Genomic DNA, 21,019 nt, shown 5'->3' on the forward strand with positions numbered 1-21,019 from the left:
TGGTCTCAATCTCTTAGATCCGCCCGCCTCAGCCTCCCAAAGTGCTAGGATCACAGGCATGAGCCACCACACCCAGCTTACAGTAGCTTTTTTTCTTTCAAGAGTGTAAACATCTAATTGCAAATCATTTTCCTATCCATTAAAATATAAATACTATTTTGCTAAAATATGGGTAGGGATCACCTAGTCATAAGTAAATTCTTAGAACAGTGTTTTCCAAATATACATCTTCATTAGAGAAACTACACTTCAGGCCAGGCACGGTGGCTCATGCCTATAATCCGAGCACGTTGGGAGGCCAAGGTGGGCAGGTCACTTGAGGTCAGGAGTTCAAGACCAGCCTGGCCAACACGGTGAAACCTGTCTCTACTAAAAAACAAACATTAGCTGGTCATGCCAGCGTGCACCTGTAATCCCAGCTACTTGGGAGGCTGAGGCAGGAGGATCACTTAAACCTGGGAGGCAGAGGTTGCTGAGCTGAGATTGTGCCACTGCACTCCAGCCTGGACAACAGAGTTAGACTGTCAAAAAAAAAGAAGAAAGAAAAACTACAGTTAAAACTAATAATATTAATGCTAATAACTTATAGAAAATTAAGGCTTATCTTCATTTTCTTAATTAATCTCAAATATAAACAAGTTATATTTTCATAAATATTCATTCCTCATTCATTGCTATTGACCACTATAAATTGTTAAAAATGAAATACACTATTACTATTTTAAAATCTTTATTCAATCAGATCCATGCTTACATTATCTTTCATTTAGAATTAAAATATTATATCAATCTGTAGTTTAAATCATACTTTTAGCCCTTTACAAAATATGTGATTAAAGATTTTATAGTTTAAAATGGACCTTGAATAGGGAAAACTGGATTCACTTTTTTAATGAAAATGAAAAATTATGATACACTAGAACATAAATGTATGCGTACTAAACATACAGTATTAAAATGTTTACAATTATTTTCTTTTTTCTATTTTCTAAATACTATAAATCATATACTTTTAATAAACAATGAAATAAAACTCTCAATAAATTCCAACTGAAGAGATGGAGAAAAAAATTTTCCTTAACATTCTTTCCACTTATTTCACTGCAAACTTCATTTTCCTAGGTCAGAAGTTAATCTGCTTTAGAATATCTTAAGTCACAATATAGATATATTTGGTACATTCCACATGCTACACTGTACAACTGGCAATTCTCAAAAAAGAAGTAAAAGAAATGTAAGAAATGGTAGACTCAATTTAGCCTCCCAAGAATTGGAAGGACACCTATAGTCTGTGCTTAATTGCCTATAAATCACCAAACAGACTTCGCTTCATTTACTAATTTTTTATATTCTTGAAAATGTTATTATTTGCAGTAGCCTTTTTCTTTCAAGAATGGAAACATCTAATTGCAAATCATTTTCCTATCCATTAAAATATTATTATTTTGCTAGCGTATGGGTAGAGATGTTTTAATGACAAACAGCAAAGTATAGCAACGAATATTCAATAGGTATTCTGCCACCTACTGGAGTTTTTCAAGAAACTGTTTAAGTTGACTTTTAACTTACAGAAGTATTGAGATCTGAGTGCCTAACAATCAAAATATGATCAGTGTCTGAGCTATTTATTTGTAGAAAAGAGTAATATATGGTAATATATAGCCAGAAACTTAAATAGCTGTTTGTCATTTTTAAATAAATTCAAAAACACTTTAAATTTTTCAGTGAATTGATCTTATTTATGTTCATAAGGATTCAGAAAAAAGAATGTTTAATATTATAAAATTGGTTTAGGAAAGAGTTTTATTGTAATCTTTTCTCTGCAACTGCAGTTTTTTCTACTAATGGATATTTCAAAAGGACTATTTCATAATTCCAAAACGTCCAGTTTTAAATGCTTCACAGAATTTTGTAACTTACATTTCGCATACAGCAGTCTCCCTTATCCAGGATTTTGCTTTCTATAGTTTCAGTTATGCATGGTCAACCACACTCTGATTATAGGTGAGTACAGTACAGTAAGATATTTGGAGAGAAAGAGACAGATCACATTTGCATAACTTTTATTAGTGTATTGTTCTACTTTCAGTTATTATCTCTTGCTGTGCCTAATTCATAAATAAAACCTTATCATAGGGGTATATATATATATATATATATATATATATATATATATATGACAAAACAATATATAGAGGGTTCTATGCTATCCATGGTTTCAGACTTTTACTGGGGGCCTTGCAACATATGTCCCATGGATAAGCGGGAACTACTGTATTTTCTAATCCTATACATTTCTTATTGCTTATCTGTCCTGTCATTCTGCCCTTGAATATTACCAAAAAAAAAAAAAAGTCAAGCTGACAAAAAGCTATTCGACTGCTTTTTACCACTAAAATGAAGAAAATTAATTGTACGAATTTGCCTCACACGCAAGAATATTTATGAATGCTACAAATCAGAGATCCAATGACAGAAACACTGTCTGGAATACAAAAAAGAACAAAAATGAGGTCATTTGAATTGCCCTGAAAAACTCTCCAAATTCTTCGAGATGGCTTACTTGTAGCTATGCTCCGAAGTACTAGTGTTTAAAATTGAACTACAAATTAAATAAGAGTTTTCCGTTTTGTTTTTTGTTAGTTTGTTTTGAGATGGAGTCTTGCTCTGTCACCCAGGCTGGAGTACAGTGGTGGAATCTTGGCTCAATGCAACCTCTGCCTCCCAGGTTCAAGCAATTCTCCTGCCTCAGCCTCCCAAGTAGCTGGGATTACAGGCACGTACCACCATGCCAGGCTAATTATTGTATTTTTAGTAGAGACGGGGTTTCACCAAACTGTTGGTCATGCTGGTCTTGAACTCCTGACCTTAGGTGAGCTGCCCGCTTCGGCCTCCCAAAGTGCTGGGATTACAGGCTTGAGCCATGGCACCCAGCTGTAAATGAGAGTTTTAATGTGCAAGTAAAGGCAGTTGGATGACTTTCAGTAATAAAATGCATCAAAATATTTCACAGATTGAAAACACAGCCTGGTTAACTTTTTGAATAAAATAACATTTGGAAGAAGGCATAGCTATTTTTAAAAGCTATTCCATGCTTTCCTTGTGTTTAAAGTTTCAAGAAAAAACCAAAATGATAAATCACACAGAATTATAAAATGCCAAATTCAAGTTAACTCCTATAATTTTTCTATTTTGTTATGAATATTAGGTTATATCAAACATTCATTTTTAAATGTGCTAAAAATATGGGTTTACAAAATATGAACAGGTAATTTTTAAAGAGTAAATTATGTTAAGAACTTTATTATTTTTGATTATTTTTATAGGGTAGTAAAATAATGCCTCTTCAAAGTCATTTAAATGTTACTGATGCCATCACAAAATCATTATAAATAAATTTTCTCTACTATCCAATTACATCTAGATAACATTGAATATGTACAGTTTTCTCTGGATAAGTACCAAAAGGTACCACATTTTATACAGACTTAATTGTGAAAGCTGGGTGAAATAAATTTTCAGACCAAAATTATTTTAAGTTTAAATCGCTCACTCTTTAAATTTCAGACAGTGTCAGTGTGACTTACTTTTAAAGGGAAAAAAGTTAGTTTAAAATTTAATAACCATAGATTTAGTAACTTTTTACTTAAACACTTAATGTACATTTTCATGAGTAATAATTAAGATACGTTGAAAACTTAAATGTGAAAAATTTCAAAGTTTTGTATGTTAATATTATTCTTTAAATGTTCTTTATATATATATAAACACAAAGTATAGAAACAACTAGTTGTATATCTGCAATACATATATGAACACCATTCTTCTTCGCTAGCCATACTGAAATAAGGATAAAGCAATAAATCTCTGTGCTGTTCAAGAAAAAAAAATGAATGCTTTAAAAAATAAATCTTTAAAGAATAGTTTCAAAAATAAAGTTCAAATATTGCACAAAATAATTTAACTGTAAATATTACTACATCGTGTAAAACAATTTTTAAAAAAATTTTTACACTCTACAGTAAATCTCATTTTCTAATTCTATAAAAGAATTTATTGGAAGTCCACATTAAATGTTTAGATGTTAAATGCTTACATTCAGTTTGACAGGAATTAAATTTTCACAAGTTAACTGAGCCTTTGTCTTAAAAGTTCATCTATTTGAGTTTTATACATATTTTTTACATCTTCAAGATCTAATCGAAGTTCTTCTGCCTCTTCTGCTTTTTCTCCATACATCTGCAGAATAGTGTTGTACCTTTGGTCCAAATCCTGCAAAATGTATGTTTACAATTTTTAATATAACTACACAGAACATCTTTAATATTTATATTGCCATAGAACAGTGAAAATACTACAATTTAAATAAAAGCATATACTCATCTCTTTTAAAAATGAAACTCACAGTCCAGTCTATGTTGAAATAAATAGCAAAAAAAAAAAAAGAAAAATACCAAGCTAGATAGCTATCTATTTTACCTCTCGCTCTGCTAAATCTATAATTCTCCCCATATATGGCTTCTCTCCCATTAATGTAAGCACACTTAATAAAAATTTAGTTTCTTTGTTCCATGGTGGTATAAGTATTACCTGGCATTTAGCCCAGAGGAAAGATCAAAAGAAAATATATTCTCATTTATGGCTTAACAGTGTCTTCTAACATCCAGATATGATAATTGTGATGATACATGTAACATCAAAAGTTCAATGTTATAAATGAAGCTTAGCCAAATGAAATCTAGTTCTTTTCCTATACTGGAACTAAACATGATTGTGAAAATTATTTTGAATATGTAATGACATAAGCAACATAAAAGATTAATTTTTAAAGTTCTTTGCTCAAATATTAATATTCTTTAATTTTCAAAGAAATCACTAACACATACATATATGCATTTTATATAAACTAAAAACATGAGATTAAATGTAAATGAACTAAAATATCTTAAACTCATCCTTAAGTGAAGAATACTTACTCTTAGCTGAGTTCTAAGTTTGGGTATCTCCTTCACCTTCTCTTCAAGTTCATCAGTTTGATTTGTTAATTTAACTAGTTCTTCAGCCATTATTGATCGAGTTTTTTCTAGATTGCCAATTTCTAGCTGAGAAGCATTACCACAAAATAGGTTAAGTCAAAATCTATCTTGTTTAATACTCCCGCTAATATAAAAATATTTAGTGTGTGTGTGTGTGTGTGTGTGTTTTTAAATAGACATGTCAACATATAACCTTGAACTAGCTCTTTAAGTAAAGGAAACTGTGGCAGAAAACTGGTCCCAACTTCCCTAAGAGGTATACCATTTATAAGGTTTTCTATGCAACAGAGATAAAGAAGAAAATCCAATTATTTGTTTGAAAACATGCAACGATATATTTTTTCTAATCTAAGGAAATGACATATATTTCAGTTAGTCTAAATTACTAAAATAACCTAAAGAAATAAAAACATACTTTAGCAAACCACCCCCCCGTGTAGGTTGTATTGATAGAGGCTTTCATCACTAACAAAGAAATTAATTAGGTTCCTGTATAGCATACTGGCTATACAAACATCTGAGATTAAGATTATTCTGATCTACTTTTTGTCAATTCGAGTTAATAGAGTAATATTTTCATATAACTAAAAGCACATAATGGGAGTAGAATTTTTACCTACTTCTGAGTGTACTGTGTTTAACACTGAAAAGAGGTATCCTTATTCAAAATGCATTGGACCAGGAATGTTTCAAATTTCATTTTTTTTTTTTTTTTTTTTTTTTTCAGATTTTGGAATATTTGCATTACATACTTACTGGTTGAGCATCCCAAACCTGTAAATCCAAAATGCTCAATTCAGCATTTCCTTTGGGCATCATGTCAGCACTCAAAAGTTTTGGATTTTGGAGCACTGAGGATTTCAGATTTGGGATGCTCAACCTGTAAAACATTTTAACATTTCTGACTGTTCAAAGTTTTTTTTTTGTTTTTTTTAGACGGAGTTTCGCTCTTGTTACCCAGGCTGGAGTGCAATGGCGCGATCTCAGCTCACTGCAACCTCTGCCTCCTGGGTTCAGGCAATTCTCCTGCCTCAGCCTCCTGAGTAGCTGGGATTACAGGCACGTGCCGCCATGCCCAGCTAATTTTTTGTATTTTTAGTAGAGACGTGGTTTCACCATGTTGACCAGGATGGTCTCAATCTCTTGACCTCGTGATCCACCCATCTCGGCCTCCCAAAGTGCTGGGATTACAGGCTTGAGCCACCGCACCCGGCCCCATAGTTTTTTAAAAGCCAAAAAGGTTAAGATGGGAGGATGCTCCCTCAATAACTCCCGTTGTTTCCTCCCATGTACAGGTGTTACCGTTCTAACATCTCTCACACCCTTTATTCCTTCATTCCCCAGGGAGTTGGAATAACTTATCTAGGAGGTAAATCTGAATAGAACAGGCATTCTCGGCTCAGCAACTTCCCTTTATCCTGTTGGGAAAGAGCTGCTTGAAAGGAGGAGGCATTCTCTACTCCTAGATGCTTATGTCTTATGTAGGCAGGTTGTAACACATGGGATGCCTGCCCCAGCCCAGCATTTCCTGTGACAAATCAGCCAAATCTGCCTAATTCTAGCAATCAGTCAGGTTCACTTGGCTGTTTTCCTTAGCTAATTTCTCTTTTTAGCCTTTATCATTGATACATGTGATACATTTTGGGCTTCACATGCCACTTATGTCATCTTGTTTCTCAATTTGCTCAGAACTCAGATGGAAATGAAAGGTGCTATTTATCAGGCCCCAAAACTGCATTTACTTCCATAGCAAATTTAATTTTTCCAATACCTGTAAATGGGTAATTTCCCCTTCCCTTAGCTTTAGCTGAGACTGTAGGTTTTCAATAATGCTAGATCCTGCTCCCATCCTTATAGCATCATAAAGGTTGCTTCCATTTGCTGATATAGACATTGGTCCAAATGAATGATCATGAGACTCATCCTATGTTAATTAAGAAAGCACATACAGTCATTTGGTTATCATAGCTTGTGTTACATTACCAGGCTTGAACAAAAATGGTTCTATCAATTTTTGCTTTAAATGTTTATGACTTTCTCAAAGGCAGAAAATCATCCATGTATTTCCTTTCACTATAATTAGTACTCCTCCACAAGTATTCAGATGACTTGTCTATAAAATGGCAAGGTCATGGTGACAGACAATCTTGACATTTGCATATTTCCTTTATTATTATTCTAAGAACTAAGCACATATAAAAATAAAACATCACCTGAGACAGAAAAGATGTCTGTAGTCCTGCCATATCAACACCACTTATTGAACTTGAGCGTGACATGGTGGGAGTGCTAGAAACAGAAAATGGCTTGCGTTCCTTAGGGAGTAAAAAAAAAAAAAATTTTTTTGTTCAGATTAAAGAGCAAAGAGATAAGCAGAGGAAGACAGAACATTTTCTAGGGTTAATGAGAACAAAGATTCAATCTTTACAAAAAGCAAACTACAAAGGAATTCAATACAATCAAATAAAGAAAAAAACTTTTTTAAAGATTCATTCTAATTTTCCCATGAAATGACTTCTGACGTCTTTTTTTTTTTTTTTTTGAGACAGAGTTTCGCTCTTGTTACCCAGGCTGGAGTGCAATGGTGCGATCTCGGCTCACCGCAACCTCCGCCTCCTGGATTCAAACAATTCTCCTGCCTCAGCCTCCCAAGTAGCTGGGACTACAGGCATGCGCCACCATGCCCAGCTAATTTTTGTATTTTTAGTAGAGACGGGGTTTCACCATGTTGACCAGAATGGTCTCGATCTCTTGACCTTGTGATCCACCCGCCTCAGCCTCCCAAAGTGCTGGGATTACAGGCGTGAGCCACCGCACCCGGCCTGACTTCTGAAGTCTTACTAAAAATACAATATTGGGCGGAATGCAGTGGCTCATGCCTGTAATCGCAGCACTTTGGGAGGCTGAGGAAGGCAAATCACAAGGTCAGGAGTTCGAGATCAGCCCAGCCAATATGGTGAAACCCTGTCTCTACTAAAAAATAATAAAAAAGTTATCTGGGTGTGGTGGTGCATGCCTGTATTTCCAGCTACTCAGGAGGCTGAGGCAGGAGAATACCTGGAATTCAAGAGGCAGAGGTTGCAGTGAGCCGAGATCACACCACTGCACTCCAGCCTGGACGACAGAGCAAGACTCCATCTAAAAAAAAAAAAGTAAAATATTTCGCTGGGCATGGTGGCTCATGCCTGTAAATTCCAGCACTTTGGGAGGCTGAGGCAGGCAGATCATCAGAGGTAGGAACTTCAAGACCATCCTGACCAACATGAGAAACTCTGTCTCTACGAAAAACACAAAATTAGCCAGACATGGTGGCACATGCATGTAATCCCAGCTACTCGGAAGGATGAGGCAGGAGAATCAGTGGAACCTGGGAGGTGGAGGTTGGAGTGAGCCAAGACCGCACCATTGCACTCCAGCCTGGGCAACAAGAGTGAAACTCTGTCTCAAAAAAAAAAAGAAAAAAGAAAAAAGTACAATATGTATTAATTAAAACTGTAGATAGACTTGATTAGATCATCACAGGACCCATTTATTACAATAATGTACTTTGTTGGGTTTTTATAATAGAATTAGAATGTTTCTGTTAAGCTTCATATTATACAATATACTATCAGTTAAACCTATTTCTGTAACATAAAATTACAGATGAGTGTTAAAAACTATAAAATTTCTGGCTTATCCATTTTATTTTTAATGTATTTTTTAATTCCAAATAAGTTCAATAGGTAATTTAAATTTACATATAAGTAGTTTGAATATATTATGTTAACTCCAAGTACACTATAATTCTTTCAAAACAGAAAACTCATTGTATCTTTATTTTTCTTCTTTTTGAGAAAAACTCTCGCTCTGTTGCCCAGGCTGCAGTGCAGTGATGCAATCTTGGCTCACCGCAGCCTCTGGCTCTCAGGTATAAGTAATTCTCTCACCTCTGCCTCCCAAGTAGCTGGGATTACAGGCTCATGCCACCATGCCCAGCTAATTTTTTTATTTTTAGTAGAGATGGGGATTTGCCATGTTGGCCAGGCTTGTCTCAACTCCTGAGCTCAAGAGATCCACCCACCTCAGCCTCTCAAAGTGCTGGGATTACAGGTGTGAGCCACCAAGCTCAGTCTCAGAAAATTCACTTTAGAAAAATTACCGTCATTAACCAGGAAGCAAGCAAGCCAGATTTACTCCTTAACTGCCTATAGGCCAAATGAAGTGGACTGGTTTCAGTAAGAGATGAGTAAATTCATTTAAAAAGGGGTAATTTCAAGTCCTGGAAATCATAGATCTCTTTGTATAAACTCAAATTACTTTGGGTCCACTCCGAGTAGGACACTGATTATAATAATAGAATTCATCACTATGTTGATTTCAGACATTGAAAAAATGATACCTATAAAGCAGGAATGTCCAATCTTTTCATTCCCTGGGCCACATTTGAAGAACAAGAATTGTCTTGGGCCACACATAAAATACACTAACAATAGCTGATGAGCTAAAAAAAAAAAAAAAAAAAAAAAAAAAAACATGAAAAAAAATCTCATGATGATTTAAGTGTTTAGGAATTTTTGTTGGGCTTCATTTTAAGTCATCCTGGGCCACATGCCAACCAGGGCCACAGGTTGGATAAGCTTATTATATAGCATAGCTAAAATTTAAAAACATGGCTGGGTATGGTGACTCACGCCTGTAATACAGCACTTTGGGAGGCCGAGGCAGGTGATGTCCTGAGGTCAGGAATTTGAGACCAGAGTGGCCAATGTGGTGAAACCCTGTATCTACTAAAAATACAAAAATTAGCTGGGCATGGTAGCATGTGCCTATAACCCCAGCTACTCGGGAACCTGAGGCAGGAGAATTGCTTGGACCTGGGAGGTGGAGATTGCAGTCAGCCACTGCACTCCAGCCTGGGTGACAACAGCAAATCTCTATCTCAAAAAAAAAAAAAAAAAAAAAAGATTAATCACAGCATCTACTAAATGGTTACACCAAAAACAAACAAAAATGAAATTCAATACCTTTTCTTTTATTGCTTCTTGAGTAAAAATGGCTTTCTTCTTTTCTTGTTCAACTTTCATTCTTTCCATTTCTAACTGACTATTCAACAGTGTCTAATGGAGAGAGAGAAAGTTAGACAATTTCTGTGATACTGATTCGTGTCATGATAATAAGTCAATCCCAACGTTAGAAGCATGAAGTAGAAACTCATATTTGTTTCACTACTAAAGACCAAGTTCCAAAAGCAGTGGCATCACACATTTCATCTTGTTATCTCATTAGTTTGCTGCCATCCCTCACCACTCTAATGTAAACCCTAAGAGGTGAGTGATCACGAAGGGAAATACCTTTTCTTTCCTTGTTTCTTCAAGTATCCTTACATATTCATCTTTTAGGTTTTCTAATTCAACCTGGTACCTATTAAACCAAAGGGAATTAAAAAACAAAAAACAGAAAATGAAAAAGATGACAGTATACACTATTAAAAACTCAGTACTTTAACTCCAGCTACCTATTGAGAAGTCATTTTTATTACCAGATTAGCATCAGTGATTTTTCAACAGTGTTTTCCAGATCCCATTTGAGTTTCACTCAAAAACAAAACCACATGTGAAAAATCTCCACTTTTGTGCATTTTATTTATTGGTGCCCGGAGTTAAGATTTCATTTAAAAAGAGACTTTATAAAAATAACTTTGAGTATCATCATCTCATAATACGCTCAGATTCCACAAAGCTTCTTAGGGAGTTCTATGAAAATGTTTATAAAAGTTCAGATATTTTACTTTAGAAATCATTTTTACTTGACTACTTTCTTAAAAAGTAAAATTTCCAAGGAAGAACACAGAGAGTAAAAAATACTAACCATTGTCTATTAATATGTTCTCAGATAGTTGGATTTTACACCCCGTGGTTTCTAAGAACTCAGACATTTATTTAGAAAAGGCTTAAATTATGCTACTAAAACCCTTGTAATATAAAACTCCAAAGAGTAGTCTGAAAACTATTTTGTGGTGTTACAGCCCCCTTTTAAAAATCTGATTGAAGGTATAAATCCTTTCCCTAGAAAAATCCAAATATATACAAAACATGCCACACAATCTCAACAACCTATATAACAGTCAATGAATCCCAGTACTATCCTGTTATAATATCCTATTACTTTTTTTTTGGAGACAGAGTCTTGCTCTGTTGCACAGTGGGGGTGCCATGGTACCATCTCTGCTCACTGAACCTCCCAGGTTCAAGCAATTCTCCTGCCTCAGCTTCCTGAGTAGCTGGGATTACAGGTGTCCACCACAATGCCCGGCTAATTTTTGTATTTTTAGTAGAGACAGGGTTTCATCATGTTGACCAGGCTGGTCTTTTAACTCCTGAACCTCAGGTGATCCACCCGCCTCGGACTTCCAAAGTGTTGGGATTATAGGCGTGAGCCTCCGTACCTGGGCATAATATCCTATTACTAATCATTCTAACTTTAAACACTAACAGTGTTTACTTTTAGTTCTTGGTACTATGAAGCTAAAAGCCAGCAACACACTTTGTTTATTTGTGATGGAGTCTCACTCTGTCACCCAGGCTGGAGTGTAGTGGCACAATCTCAGCTCACTGCAACTTTCACCTCCCAGGTTCAAGTGATTCTTGTGCCTCAGCTTCCGAGTTGCTGGGATTACAGGTGCACGCCACCACGCCCAGCTAATTTTTGTATTTTTAGGAGAGACTAGGTTTCACCATGTTGGCCAGGCTGGTCTTGACCTCCTGACCTCAAGTGATCTGCCTGCCTTGGCCTCCCAAAGTGCTAGGATTACAGACGTAAGCCACGGCGCCTGGCCCAACAACATACTTTTAAAAAGTGCTTTATGATGTCATGGAACTACCAAAAATATCACCCAAAAACCATGCTTACCTATTGTTCTCATCCTCCAGTTTTCGTAGCCTATTTTTCTCTGATTCTAGCTGGGCTTGATATCTACTGTTTTCTTGTCTTAAGAGAGAATTCTGTGACTCCATAGAAGACATCTGAATTTTGTTAGCAAGGAGTTCTTCTGTAGCTGCACGTTCTCTCTCAACTGCTGCTGCCAGCAAGGTCTGGGATTCACCTGATTACAGGACAGAGAGAAAAATCACATACACATATAGCCCAGAGACCAAAATCCCAAGTCAATTCTGACTTCAAACATTTAATGATGCATTTATTGCCTAAGGCAGGACTACCTACTGGGACAAATGAACCAATCTTAACTTAACCTGCTTTTTCATTCTTTTCCAAAAGTATTTTAATTTGAAAATAGAGTCATGCATTAAAAGAGTAGTGGATCAACAAATGGTCCTGGAGCAATTGGACATCTATACACAAAAAACAAGACAAAACAAAAAAAACCCTATGCATCATATCATACAAGAAAATTAACTCAAAATGGATCATAGACTTAAATGTAAAACATAAAACTATAAAACTTTTAAGAAAAAATAGAGAAGTCTTCAGGATCTAGAGCAAGGCAAAGAGTACTTGGATTTGACACCAAAAACAAGAGTCATAGAAAGAAAAACTGACAAACTTCTTCAAAATTTTGAATTTTTAAATCCACATGAAGAGGATGAAAAGGCAAGCTATAGAGTGAGAGCAAATAAATGCAAACCATATATCAAGGACTAGTATCAGGAATATATAACAATCTAGTGAGAAAATAGATAAAAGACATAGACATTTCACCATAGAGGATGTACAAATGGAAAATAGGACATAAAATAATGTTCAATATCATTAGCCATTAGGGAAATATAAATTAAAATCATAATGAGGTATGATTACATGCCTGTCTGAGTAACTAAAAGAAAAAACAGGGACAACACAAAATGCTGGAAAGGATGTGAATAAACTAGATTACTCTTATACTGCCACTTTGGAAATAGTTTGGCATTTTCTTAAAAACACTAAACATAACTTGGGCATTTATCCAGAGAAATGAAAACTTAGGTCCACACTAAAACCTGTATGTGAATATTCATAGTACCTTTACCTGTAATAGCCAGAAACTGGAATCAGCCTGGACATCCTTTGTCCACTGAATGGCTAAACAAACTGTGGTACATACATACCATGGAATAACACTCTACAGTAAAAACACTGAAGTGCTGATACAAACAACTACCGTGTGAACCTCTTCCTGGGCATTATGCGAGTGAAAAAAGCCAATCCCAAAATGTCATACACTGTATATTTTTATTTATGTAACATTTTTGAAATGATAGAATTTTAGAAATGGAGGACAGATTAGTGACTGCCAGAGATTTGAGACAGGGGAGGGAGGGTTCAGAAGTGGTAGGTGTATTTCCAAAAGGGTAACAGCTAAGAAAAAAAGAAGAAAAAGGCAACAGGAAGGACTCATAGTGTTGGAACTGTTCAATATTCTTGACTATGATAATGGACATGTGGTAAAATTGTATAGTACTTAATACATATGCACGCACGCGCACACACACACACACACACACACACACACAGACACACAAATGAGTACCAATAAAACTTTGGAAATCTGAATAAAAGTAGATGGTATCCATGCCAACACTATGATTGTGATATTATACATTAATATTGTAAAATTTTAATACTTGGAGATATTAAGCAATGTGTGCAAAGGACCTTTCTGTATTATTTCTTTTTTTTTTTTTTTTTTTTTTTGAGACGGAGTTTTGCCCTTGTTACCCAGGCTGGAGTGAAATGGCGTGATCTCGGCTCACCGCAACCTCCGCCTCCTGGGCTCAGGCAATTCTCCTGCCTCAGCCTCCTGAGTAGCTGGGATTACAGGCACGTGCCACCATGCCCAGCTAATTTTTTGCACTTTTAGTAGAGACGGGGTTTCACCATGTTGACCAGGATGGTCTCGATCTCTCGACCTCGTGATCCACCCGCCTCGGCCTCCCAAAGTGCTGGGATTACAGGCTTGAGCCACCGTGCCCGGCGCTGTATTATTTCTTATAACTGCATGTGAATCTACAGTATATCATTAAAAATTTCAATTGAAAAAAGAGCAATGGGTAAGATTCTGAGATTTAACCTAGGTAAGAATTCTCATATTTTTTCTCCACCAAAGTAGAGCTAATAATATCTCTATTTTACATTTTACACTCCGCTCCACAGAGTATCTAGTCTTTTTAATTCCTCGGTATGTTGGTCCTGTGGCTTTGCCTGTATGCTAGCATGATACCACACATCCCTGAGGGTATGGAGACTTCAGTCTAAAAACCACAAAAGTACCAGTTTTTAGCATTCATTTACTGCAAATATTTATTTCAAAAGGTATCATTTTCAGATGTCTCATATTTCATTTCACATTGGTCTCAAAAAAGTTGTCATCAGTGACAGACCTAACATTTATACCTATAAATTTAAATATACATTAAGGTTTATCTAGTTCAGTAAAATTTTTTAAGCAGATAAATCTTTTTCTAGACCAAATCTTACATGGAACTCCAATAAAATAAGATAGACAAAGAGGCTCTGTTTTCATTACAGCAGCCTGAGAAGCCCTGCCTATTATTTATCAAGCTTCCCTCTCACTGTGACAGCAGCCACAAAGGTATCCAAGAGTCCACTGAATACTATTTGACAATCACTAATCTTCCTAGGTATTGTATTCTTTTCGTGACCAAAAAAAAAAAAAAAAAAAAAAGAAAGTCACTAATCTAGTTCACCCCTCCTAATTCACAAGAAATAGCACAGAGAGAGTTGGAACAATATAAGTGACTTGTTCCAGACTGTTTTGTTGGATGATTCAAAACAAAACACCCTGAGTCCATGTCTCCTTACTCATTCAGGTCTGATTTTATCACTACACCATGATTTCTCAAATTACTGTTAGTGTCAGGCATAAAAGGCATACTTGAATTTTTCATGAATCTGCTAGCTGCTGGGATATCTATAATATACATACACTACCTGTCTGTGCTTCAAGGGAAACATTTTAGAACAATACATTCCTTTTTATTAATATCACAGAAGAGCAACCTGGGGCATGACTGTTAAAAAGCAGAATATGGGAGATGGAGTCTCTGTCATCCAGGCTGGAGTGCAGTGGCGCAATCTCAGTTCACTGCTGCCTCTGCTTCCCAGGTTCAAGTGATTCTCTGCCTCATCCTCCCAAGTAACTAGGATTACAGGTATGCACCACAACACCTAGTTAATTTTTGTATTTTTAATAGGGATGAGGTTTCATCACATTGAACAGGCTGGTCTTGAACTCCTGGCCTCAAGTGATTCACCCATCTTGGTTCCCCAAAGTGCTGGGATTACAGATGTAAGCCGCTATGCCCTGCCAGAATATGGAATCTTAAGACTCCATAGTATCTCTCTTCTAAAGTTGATCTTGACTCTCCTTAGACCTATTTTCACTCTTGGAATTCTACCACTGATGAGAGTCATATCTGATCTCAACCTCCTACACTACTGCAGGCAAGCTACAAAGGGGTCCGATTTAGCAATGGACAAGAAAAAAACTCAAGTGCAACAGTCTGTAGAAATGAATGAAAGAATGACATGGAAGTACTTTAGCCAGTATCTGATAACATTGTGTAACGAGAAAAAATGGTTTGAAAGAGACATAATAAACGTATTAAAAATACATGTAGAAAAAGAGAAAACGTAAAAATCGAAATATTAAACACAAAATATAACTACCAGAGCAAATGAATTTCAATTTCATACCATTACTCTAATTCTATAAACAAGATTGAAGGGCTTCTGCATTGAGCATAAAAACTAAAGCAGTTACCAAGCCTATCAGAAAGATTCTTCTCTAATTTCTCCCACGACGATGTCTGGGACCCTAGGGTTGCTTGCAAATTTTCTATCTGTCGAAGCAGTGGTCTTGTTGTTGATGAAACACTCTGACTCAGTTCCTGGTTTCGATTCTCTGCTTCCTGGAGTCTCTGAATCATGAAATTATTAAGTCACTACCAATGACAGTAATAAAAACATTAAAAGCACTAGCAATTCTAAATTTTGGAGAGATTCCTGGAGAATTCTTTTTCCAAGAGAAAATTATTTGCTTTTTAATTAAATTATTATTATTATTATTATTATTATTAGAAATGGGGTCTCGCTCTATCATCCAGGCTGGAGTGCAGTGGCACAATCCTGGCTCACTGTAGCCTTGACTTCCCAGGCTCAAGTGATCCTCCCACCCTCAGCCTCTCAAGTAGCTTGGACTACAGGTACATGGCATCACACCTGGCTAACTTTTGTATTTCTTTTGTAGAGATGAGGTTTTATCATGTTGCTCAGGCTGGCCTCAAACTCCTGAGCTCAGGCAATCTGCCTGCCTCAGCCTCCCAAAGTGTTGGGATTACAAGCATGAGCCACCACTCCCGGCCCTTAATTATTTTTCTAACTGTTGATCCTTACAATAGAATTAGACTGTGTAATAGAGTATCTAAGTAAGTGCTTCTTTGGGTGGGCACGATGGCTTACACCTCTAATCCCAGGACTTCGGGAGGCCAAGGCAGGTGAATCACCTAAGGTCAGGAGTTCAAGACCAGCTTGGCCAACATGGTGAAACCTTGTCTCTACTAAAAATACAAAAAATTAGCTGGGAATGGTGGTGCACGCCTGTAATCCCAGCTACTCAGGAGACTGAGGCAAGAGAATCTCTTGAATCCAGGAGGCAGAGGGTACAGTGGGCCGAAATCACGCCACTGCACTCCAGCCTAGGCAACAAAGCAAGAGTCTGTCTCAAAATAAATAAATAAATGCTTTTTTAAAAAGCATTTCTATGATAGTCTTCAATTATCTGAAGGTTAAAAAAGAGTTCATCCAAACCTCTTAGTAGCTGCCTCTTCATCCAGATATTTTTAAGCTGTTATAAAAACAGAAAAATCAATCTAATTTCCTCTCCCTTTTCTGTGCATGTTAACTGACGGAAAATTAACAAGAGACATAGAAACCGGGAACTGTTACCTGTCCCACAGTAATCAAAGACTGATAATCACTAATAAGCCATTACAAAAGGAAAAGCAATACTTAACAAATCTATCATGATAACATTATTTTCTATAAAAACAAAATATTTTCTTGTATACACTTTTAAGGTGCTCACTCTGATTTATTCACACAAGCCACAAAAATACAGCAAATGCTAAGTGTGATAGTAGTCCTCTCAGTTCCATCAACATTATCCCACTGAGTCATTTTTTTTATTTCTAGAAAGACAAATACTTGTTAGACTTGTGTTTCAGAAAACTGTGACAGTACCTGCTGAAGTTCACCAATCTCATGGCGTAAATAATCCTCCTTTCTGGCAGCTGCTTGTTCTGCACGTTGCAATGCAAGCCTAAGGTCCCCCACCTGTTGAAGGAGAAACAATACATTCACAAACAACGGCACACTATTATCTACAACTTCCTGCTAACTACACATTTTGTGTTGTGTTGACATTGTTCATGTATAGAGACTTGAGACTCTCCATCGAACTTTTAAATATGATTATCACACATTGCATTCATCAAGCAATTCCAAAACTGGGTGTATATTCAATGCTTACTTAGAAAAGCACTCTGTCAAGGCAAAGACATGCATACAAATATGTATAAGGCACAGCCATTACCATACAATATTAGAGAAAAGACAATGCATCCATAAATATTTGCCACTTTGGACAGAAAGTGATAGGCGCTATATGGGTTATAAAAGCCAGGTACTCCACTCATATACAGGAGCATACATTATAAACTACTATAGCCTTTTTGGAAAACATAACATGTTTAAAGAATCATCAAACTTCTCACATCCTTTCACCTGGCTATCCTAGTCTTGGAAATTTACTCTAAGAAAGCAGACTTGTAAATACATAGGGATAGTCCCTACAGTATTAAATAGGCTAGCAAAAACAAAACTAGCAATATTCTAAATCTCCATCACTAGTAATCTATATTTGCAAACGTTGATACAACATAAATATAACCATTACAAATTACAATAAATGTATAAAGCATGTAAGAAAATTTCTAATTTACTATTAATGGAAAAATATAGTATGTATGACATCAATTATAAAAAATACATACATGGAAATAGAATAAAACACTAATACATAAAACTGACAGTACTTGTAAAAAGTGATGAATTTATGAATGATAGACCATATTTGCTCTATCTCCCATTCCCCCAATTTTCCTGTATTATTATTCTAATATACTTTAAATTACTGATATTTTATCTAGCCCAGTAAAAGAGTAGCAGAAACACAAAGGGCATATTGACCATGGCATGACTTATAATAGCAAAATACAGAAAACAACTCAAATATCCATCAATAAGAAATAGCTGAAAATACTTTACTTAATGAAGTATTATAAAACAGTAAAAAGATATTTTTAAAAAACCTCTATGTTTTACTAGAGTGATCATCAGGATATTTTACTAAGTAAATAAAACAAATATAAAATGTACGAATAATAAACTATCATTTATGTAAAAAGGATGGAGGAGATAGAAATTGGGATATATGGCCAGGTGCGGTGGCTCACACCTATAATCCCAGCATTCTGGGAGGCCAAAGTGGGCAGATCACAAGGTCAAGAGATTGAGACCATCTGGCCAACATGGTGAAACCTTTTCTCTACTAAAATTACAAAAATTAGCTGGGCATGGTGGCAGGCACCTGTAATCCCAGCTACTCAGGAGGATGAGGCAGGAGAAATCTTTTGAACCCGGAAGGTGGAAGTTGCAGTGAGCTGAGATCATGCCACTGCACTCCAGCCTGGTGACAGAGCGAGATTCTGTCTCAAAAAAAAAAAAAAAAAAAAAAAGAAAAGAAAAGAAATCAGGGTATAAGTGAATGCGTATGTACACAGAACATGCAAATATATAGATACATATATTTTCTTGCATTTGCCAATAGAAACACTGAAAAGGTAAGCCAAACTCTAATAAAATGGTTACCTATAGGCAAGGAAAGGAAATGGGAGCAACTAAACTGGAAGTAAATGTCTGAATAGATTTTGCTCTCACTTTGGAATTGTAAATATTTTACATATTCAAAATTTAAAATTAAATCAGAAGGGCATAGAAGTCAATAACAATAGTTCTTTCTGACAACTGGTCCTGCAACAACTGGATATCCACATGTAAAAGACCTAAATATAAGAGTTAAGACTACAAAACTCTTAGAAGGAAACTGGTGAAAATCTGCATAAACTTGGATTAAGCAATGGTTTCTTAAATATGATGTCAAAAGCACAAATAAAAAAGAAAACAGAGATAAGCTAGACTTCCTTAAAATTAAAAACTTTTGGCCTCCAAGGGCACTATCAAGAAGAAAGACAACCCACAGAAAGGCAGAAAATACTCACAAATCCTGTATCTGATAAAGATCTAGTATGCAGAAGAACTCATAATAACAATAAAAAGACAAACAGCCCAATTTTAAAATGTAAAAAGGATTTGAATATTTTAATAAATTTCTCCCAAGAAGATATATAAATGGCCAATAAGCAAATGAAAAGGTATTCAACATCATTAGTCTTTAAGAATATGCAAATCAACACCATACTCAATTAGTACTTCACACACACTAAAAAGGCAATAATTTTAAAAACAGATAATTAATAAAAGTTGGCAGGATGTGGAGAAACTGAAACCCTCATCTATTGCTAGTGGGAATGTAAAGTAATCCAGCCACTATGGAAAAGTCTGCCAGTTCCTCAAACAATTAAATATAATAGAGTTACCATATGATCCAAGGAGATAAATATCTAGGAGAATTTAAAATACATGTTCACACAAAAATTTGTGTATGGATATTTATAGCAGCATTATTGATAATGACCACAAAGTATAAATAACCCATTTGCCCATCAACTGATGATTTAATAAGAGAAAGCCTCACAAGTTTTGTTTTTCCTGCTTCATCTGAGGTCCTTGGACTTCCACAGATGTTATAAATGAGCCAGGAGTTAATCTCCCAAAATTATATGCAATATGTATATGCATTTTTGCTCTTCTCTCATAAGAGGGTTCCTAGCTTTCATAATACTCTCAAATGGGTCTAAAACTCACAAAAAATTAAACAATACTGGTATCATGCAAGCATTACTTTAATAGTTTTAAAAAACACAACTGGTTAAATTTAGCAGAATCCAGTACTCTGACATCTAAAACATGTATCATGACATAAAGTTTGATTCAAACCAGCTAATAAACTGTTTAATTTGCAGAAGCATAAACAAATATTTTTAAAACTACTCTAATTCATCATCCATTGCTTACTTGAATGGCTAATGTTTCTTGCTGCTGACGGGCTTCTTCTTGGGCCTTCTCTAATGCTGCAGAAAGTTCTTCTTTAGCTTTCATTTCACGGCTCAGAGCAGCTTCCTGTGCCTCACTATCCTTTGCAGCATTGGCTTTGTGAAGATCAGTAAGTTCTCTTAAAAAATTAGATTGAGTTTATAAATGTTGCCAGTGATCAGATAATAAAAAAAGTATTTCTTCAACATCCTACTCTGATAATTCATTCTAAATGGGTTGCATATTTGCTCATTTTCTTACTTGTATGCACTATCCAGGGCAGCCTGAATACTTCGGTTCTTTTCTTCCAGTTCATCCATGTCTACTTGAAGTCGACCAAGATCTTTCTCCTGGCGTTCTACCACAGAATTTAGTTTTTTAATATTTTCTCTATGTTGTTTCTCAACCTCTTCTTTGCCATCGAGGACCTAAATGTTATAAAAACAGACAAAAGTATTTTTCAAGAAATAACACCATGGTAAATAATTGTATTCCAGGAATCTATAATAATGGAGAAAAATCTTTTTTTTTTTTTTTTTTTTTTTTTTCCAGACAGTCTCACTCTGTTGCCCAGGGTGGAGTGTTCTGGCTCACTGCAACCTCTGCCTCCCAGGTTCAGGCAATTTTTGTGCCTCAGCCTTCCAAGTAGCTGGGACTACAGGTGTGCACCACCATGCCAAGCTAATTTTTGTATTAGGTTGGTTCAATATTTT

The 21,019-nt window shown here is 35.7% G+C and overlaps 1 protein-coding gene across 2 annotated transcripts in view; it reads right to left on the reverse strand.

Annotated features, from left to right (window-relative positions):
• Nucleotides 1-713: 713 nt before the first annotated feature.
• Nucleotides 714-21,019, reverse strand: part of TMF1 (TATA element modulatory factor 1) — a 36,559-nt gene continuing 16,253 nt past the window's right edge. For both annotated transcript variants that reach the window (XM_003939466.3, XM_074404530.1), the window contains 11 exons: nucleotides 20,568-20,734; nucleotides 20,289-20,445; nucleotides 17,274-17,366; nucleotides 15,796-15,952; nucleotides 11,928-12,120; nucleotides 10,370-10,439; nucleotides 10,043-10,135; nucleotides 7,250-7,351; nucleotides 6,808-6,960; nucleotides 4,977-5,102; nucleotides 714-4,272 (listed from right to left, as the gene is read on the reverse strand). In XM_003939466.3, coding sequence (XP_003939515.1) covers nucleotides 4,129-4,272; nucleotides 4,977-5,102; nucleotides 6,808-6,960; nucleotides 7,250-7,351; nucleotides 10,043-10,135; nucleotides 10,370-10,439; nucleotides 11,928-12,120; nucleotides 15,796-15,952; nucleotides 17,274-17,366; nucleotides 20,289-20,445; nucleotides 20,568-20,734 — 1,455 coding nt within the window. In that variant the 3' untranslated portion in view covers nucleotides 714-4,128. The remainder of the gene's footprint in view (nucleotides 4,273-4,976; nucleotides 5,103-6,807; nucleotides 6,961-7,249; nucleotides 7,352-10,042; nucleotides 10,136-10,369; nucleotides 10,440-11,927; nucleotides 12,121-15,795; nucleotides 15,953-17,273; nucleotides 17,367-20,288; nucleotides 20,446-20,567; nucleotides 20,735-21,019) is intronic.

The sequence above is a fragment of the Saimiri boliviensis genome, chromosome 8 (genome assembly GCF_048565385.1).
Source record: "Saimiri boliviensis isolate mSaiBol1 chromosome 8, mSaiBol1.pri, whole genome shotgun sequence".
NCBI lineage: Eukaryota > Metazoa > Chordata > Mammalia > Primates > Cebidae > Saimiri > Saimiri boliviensis.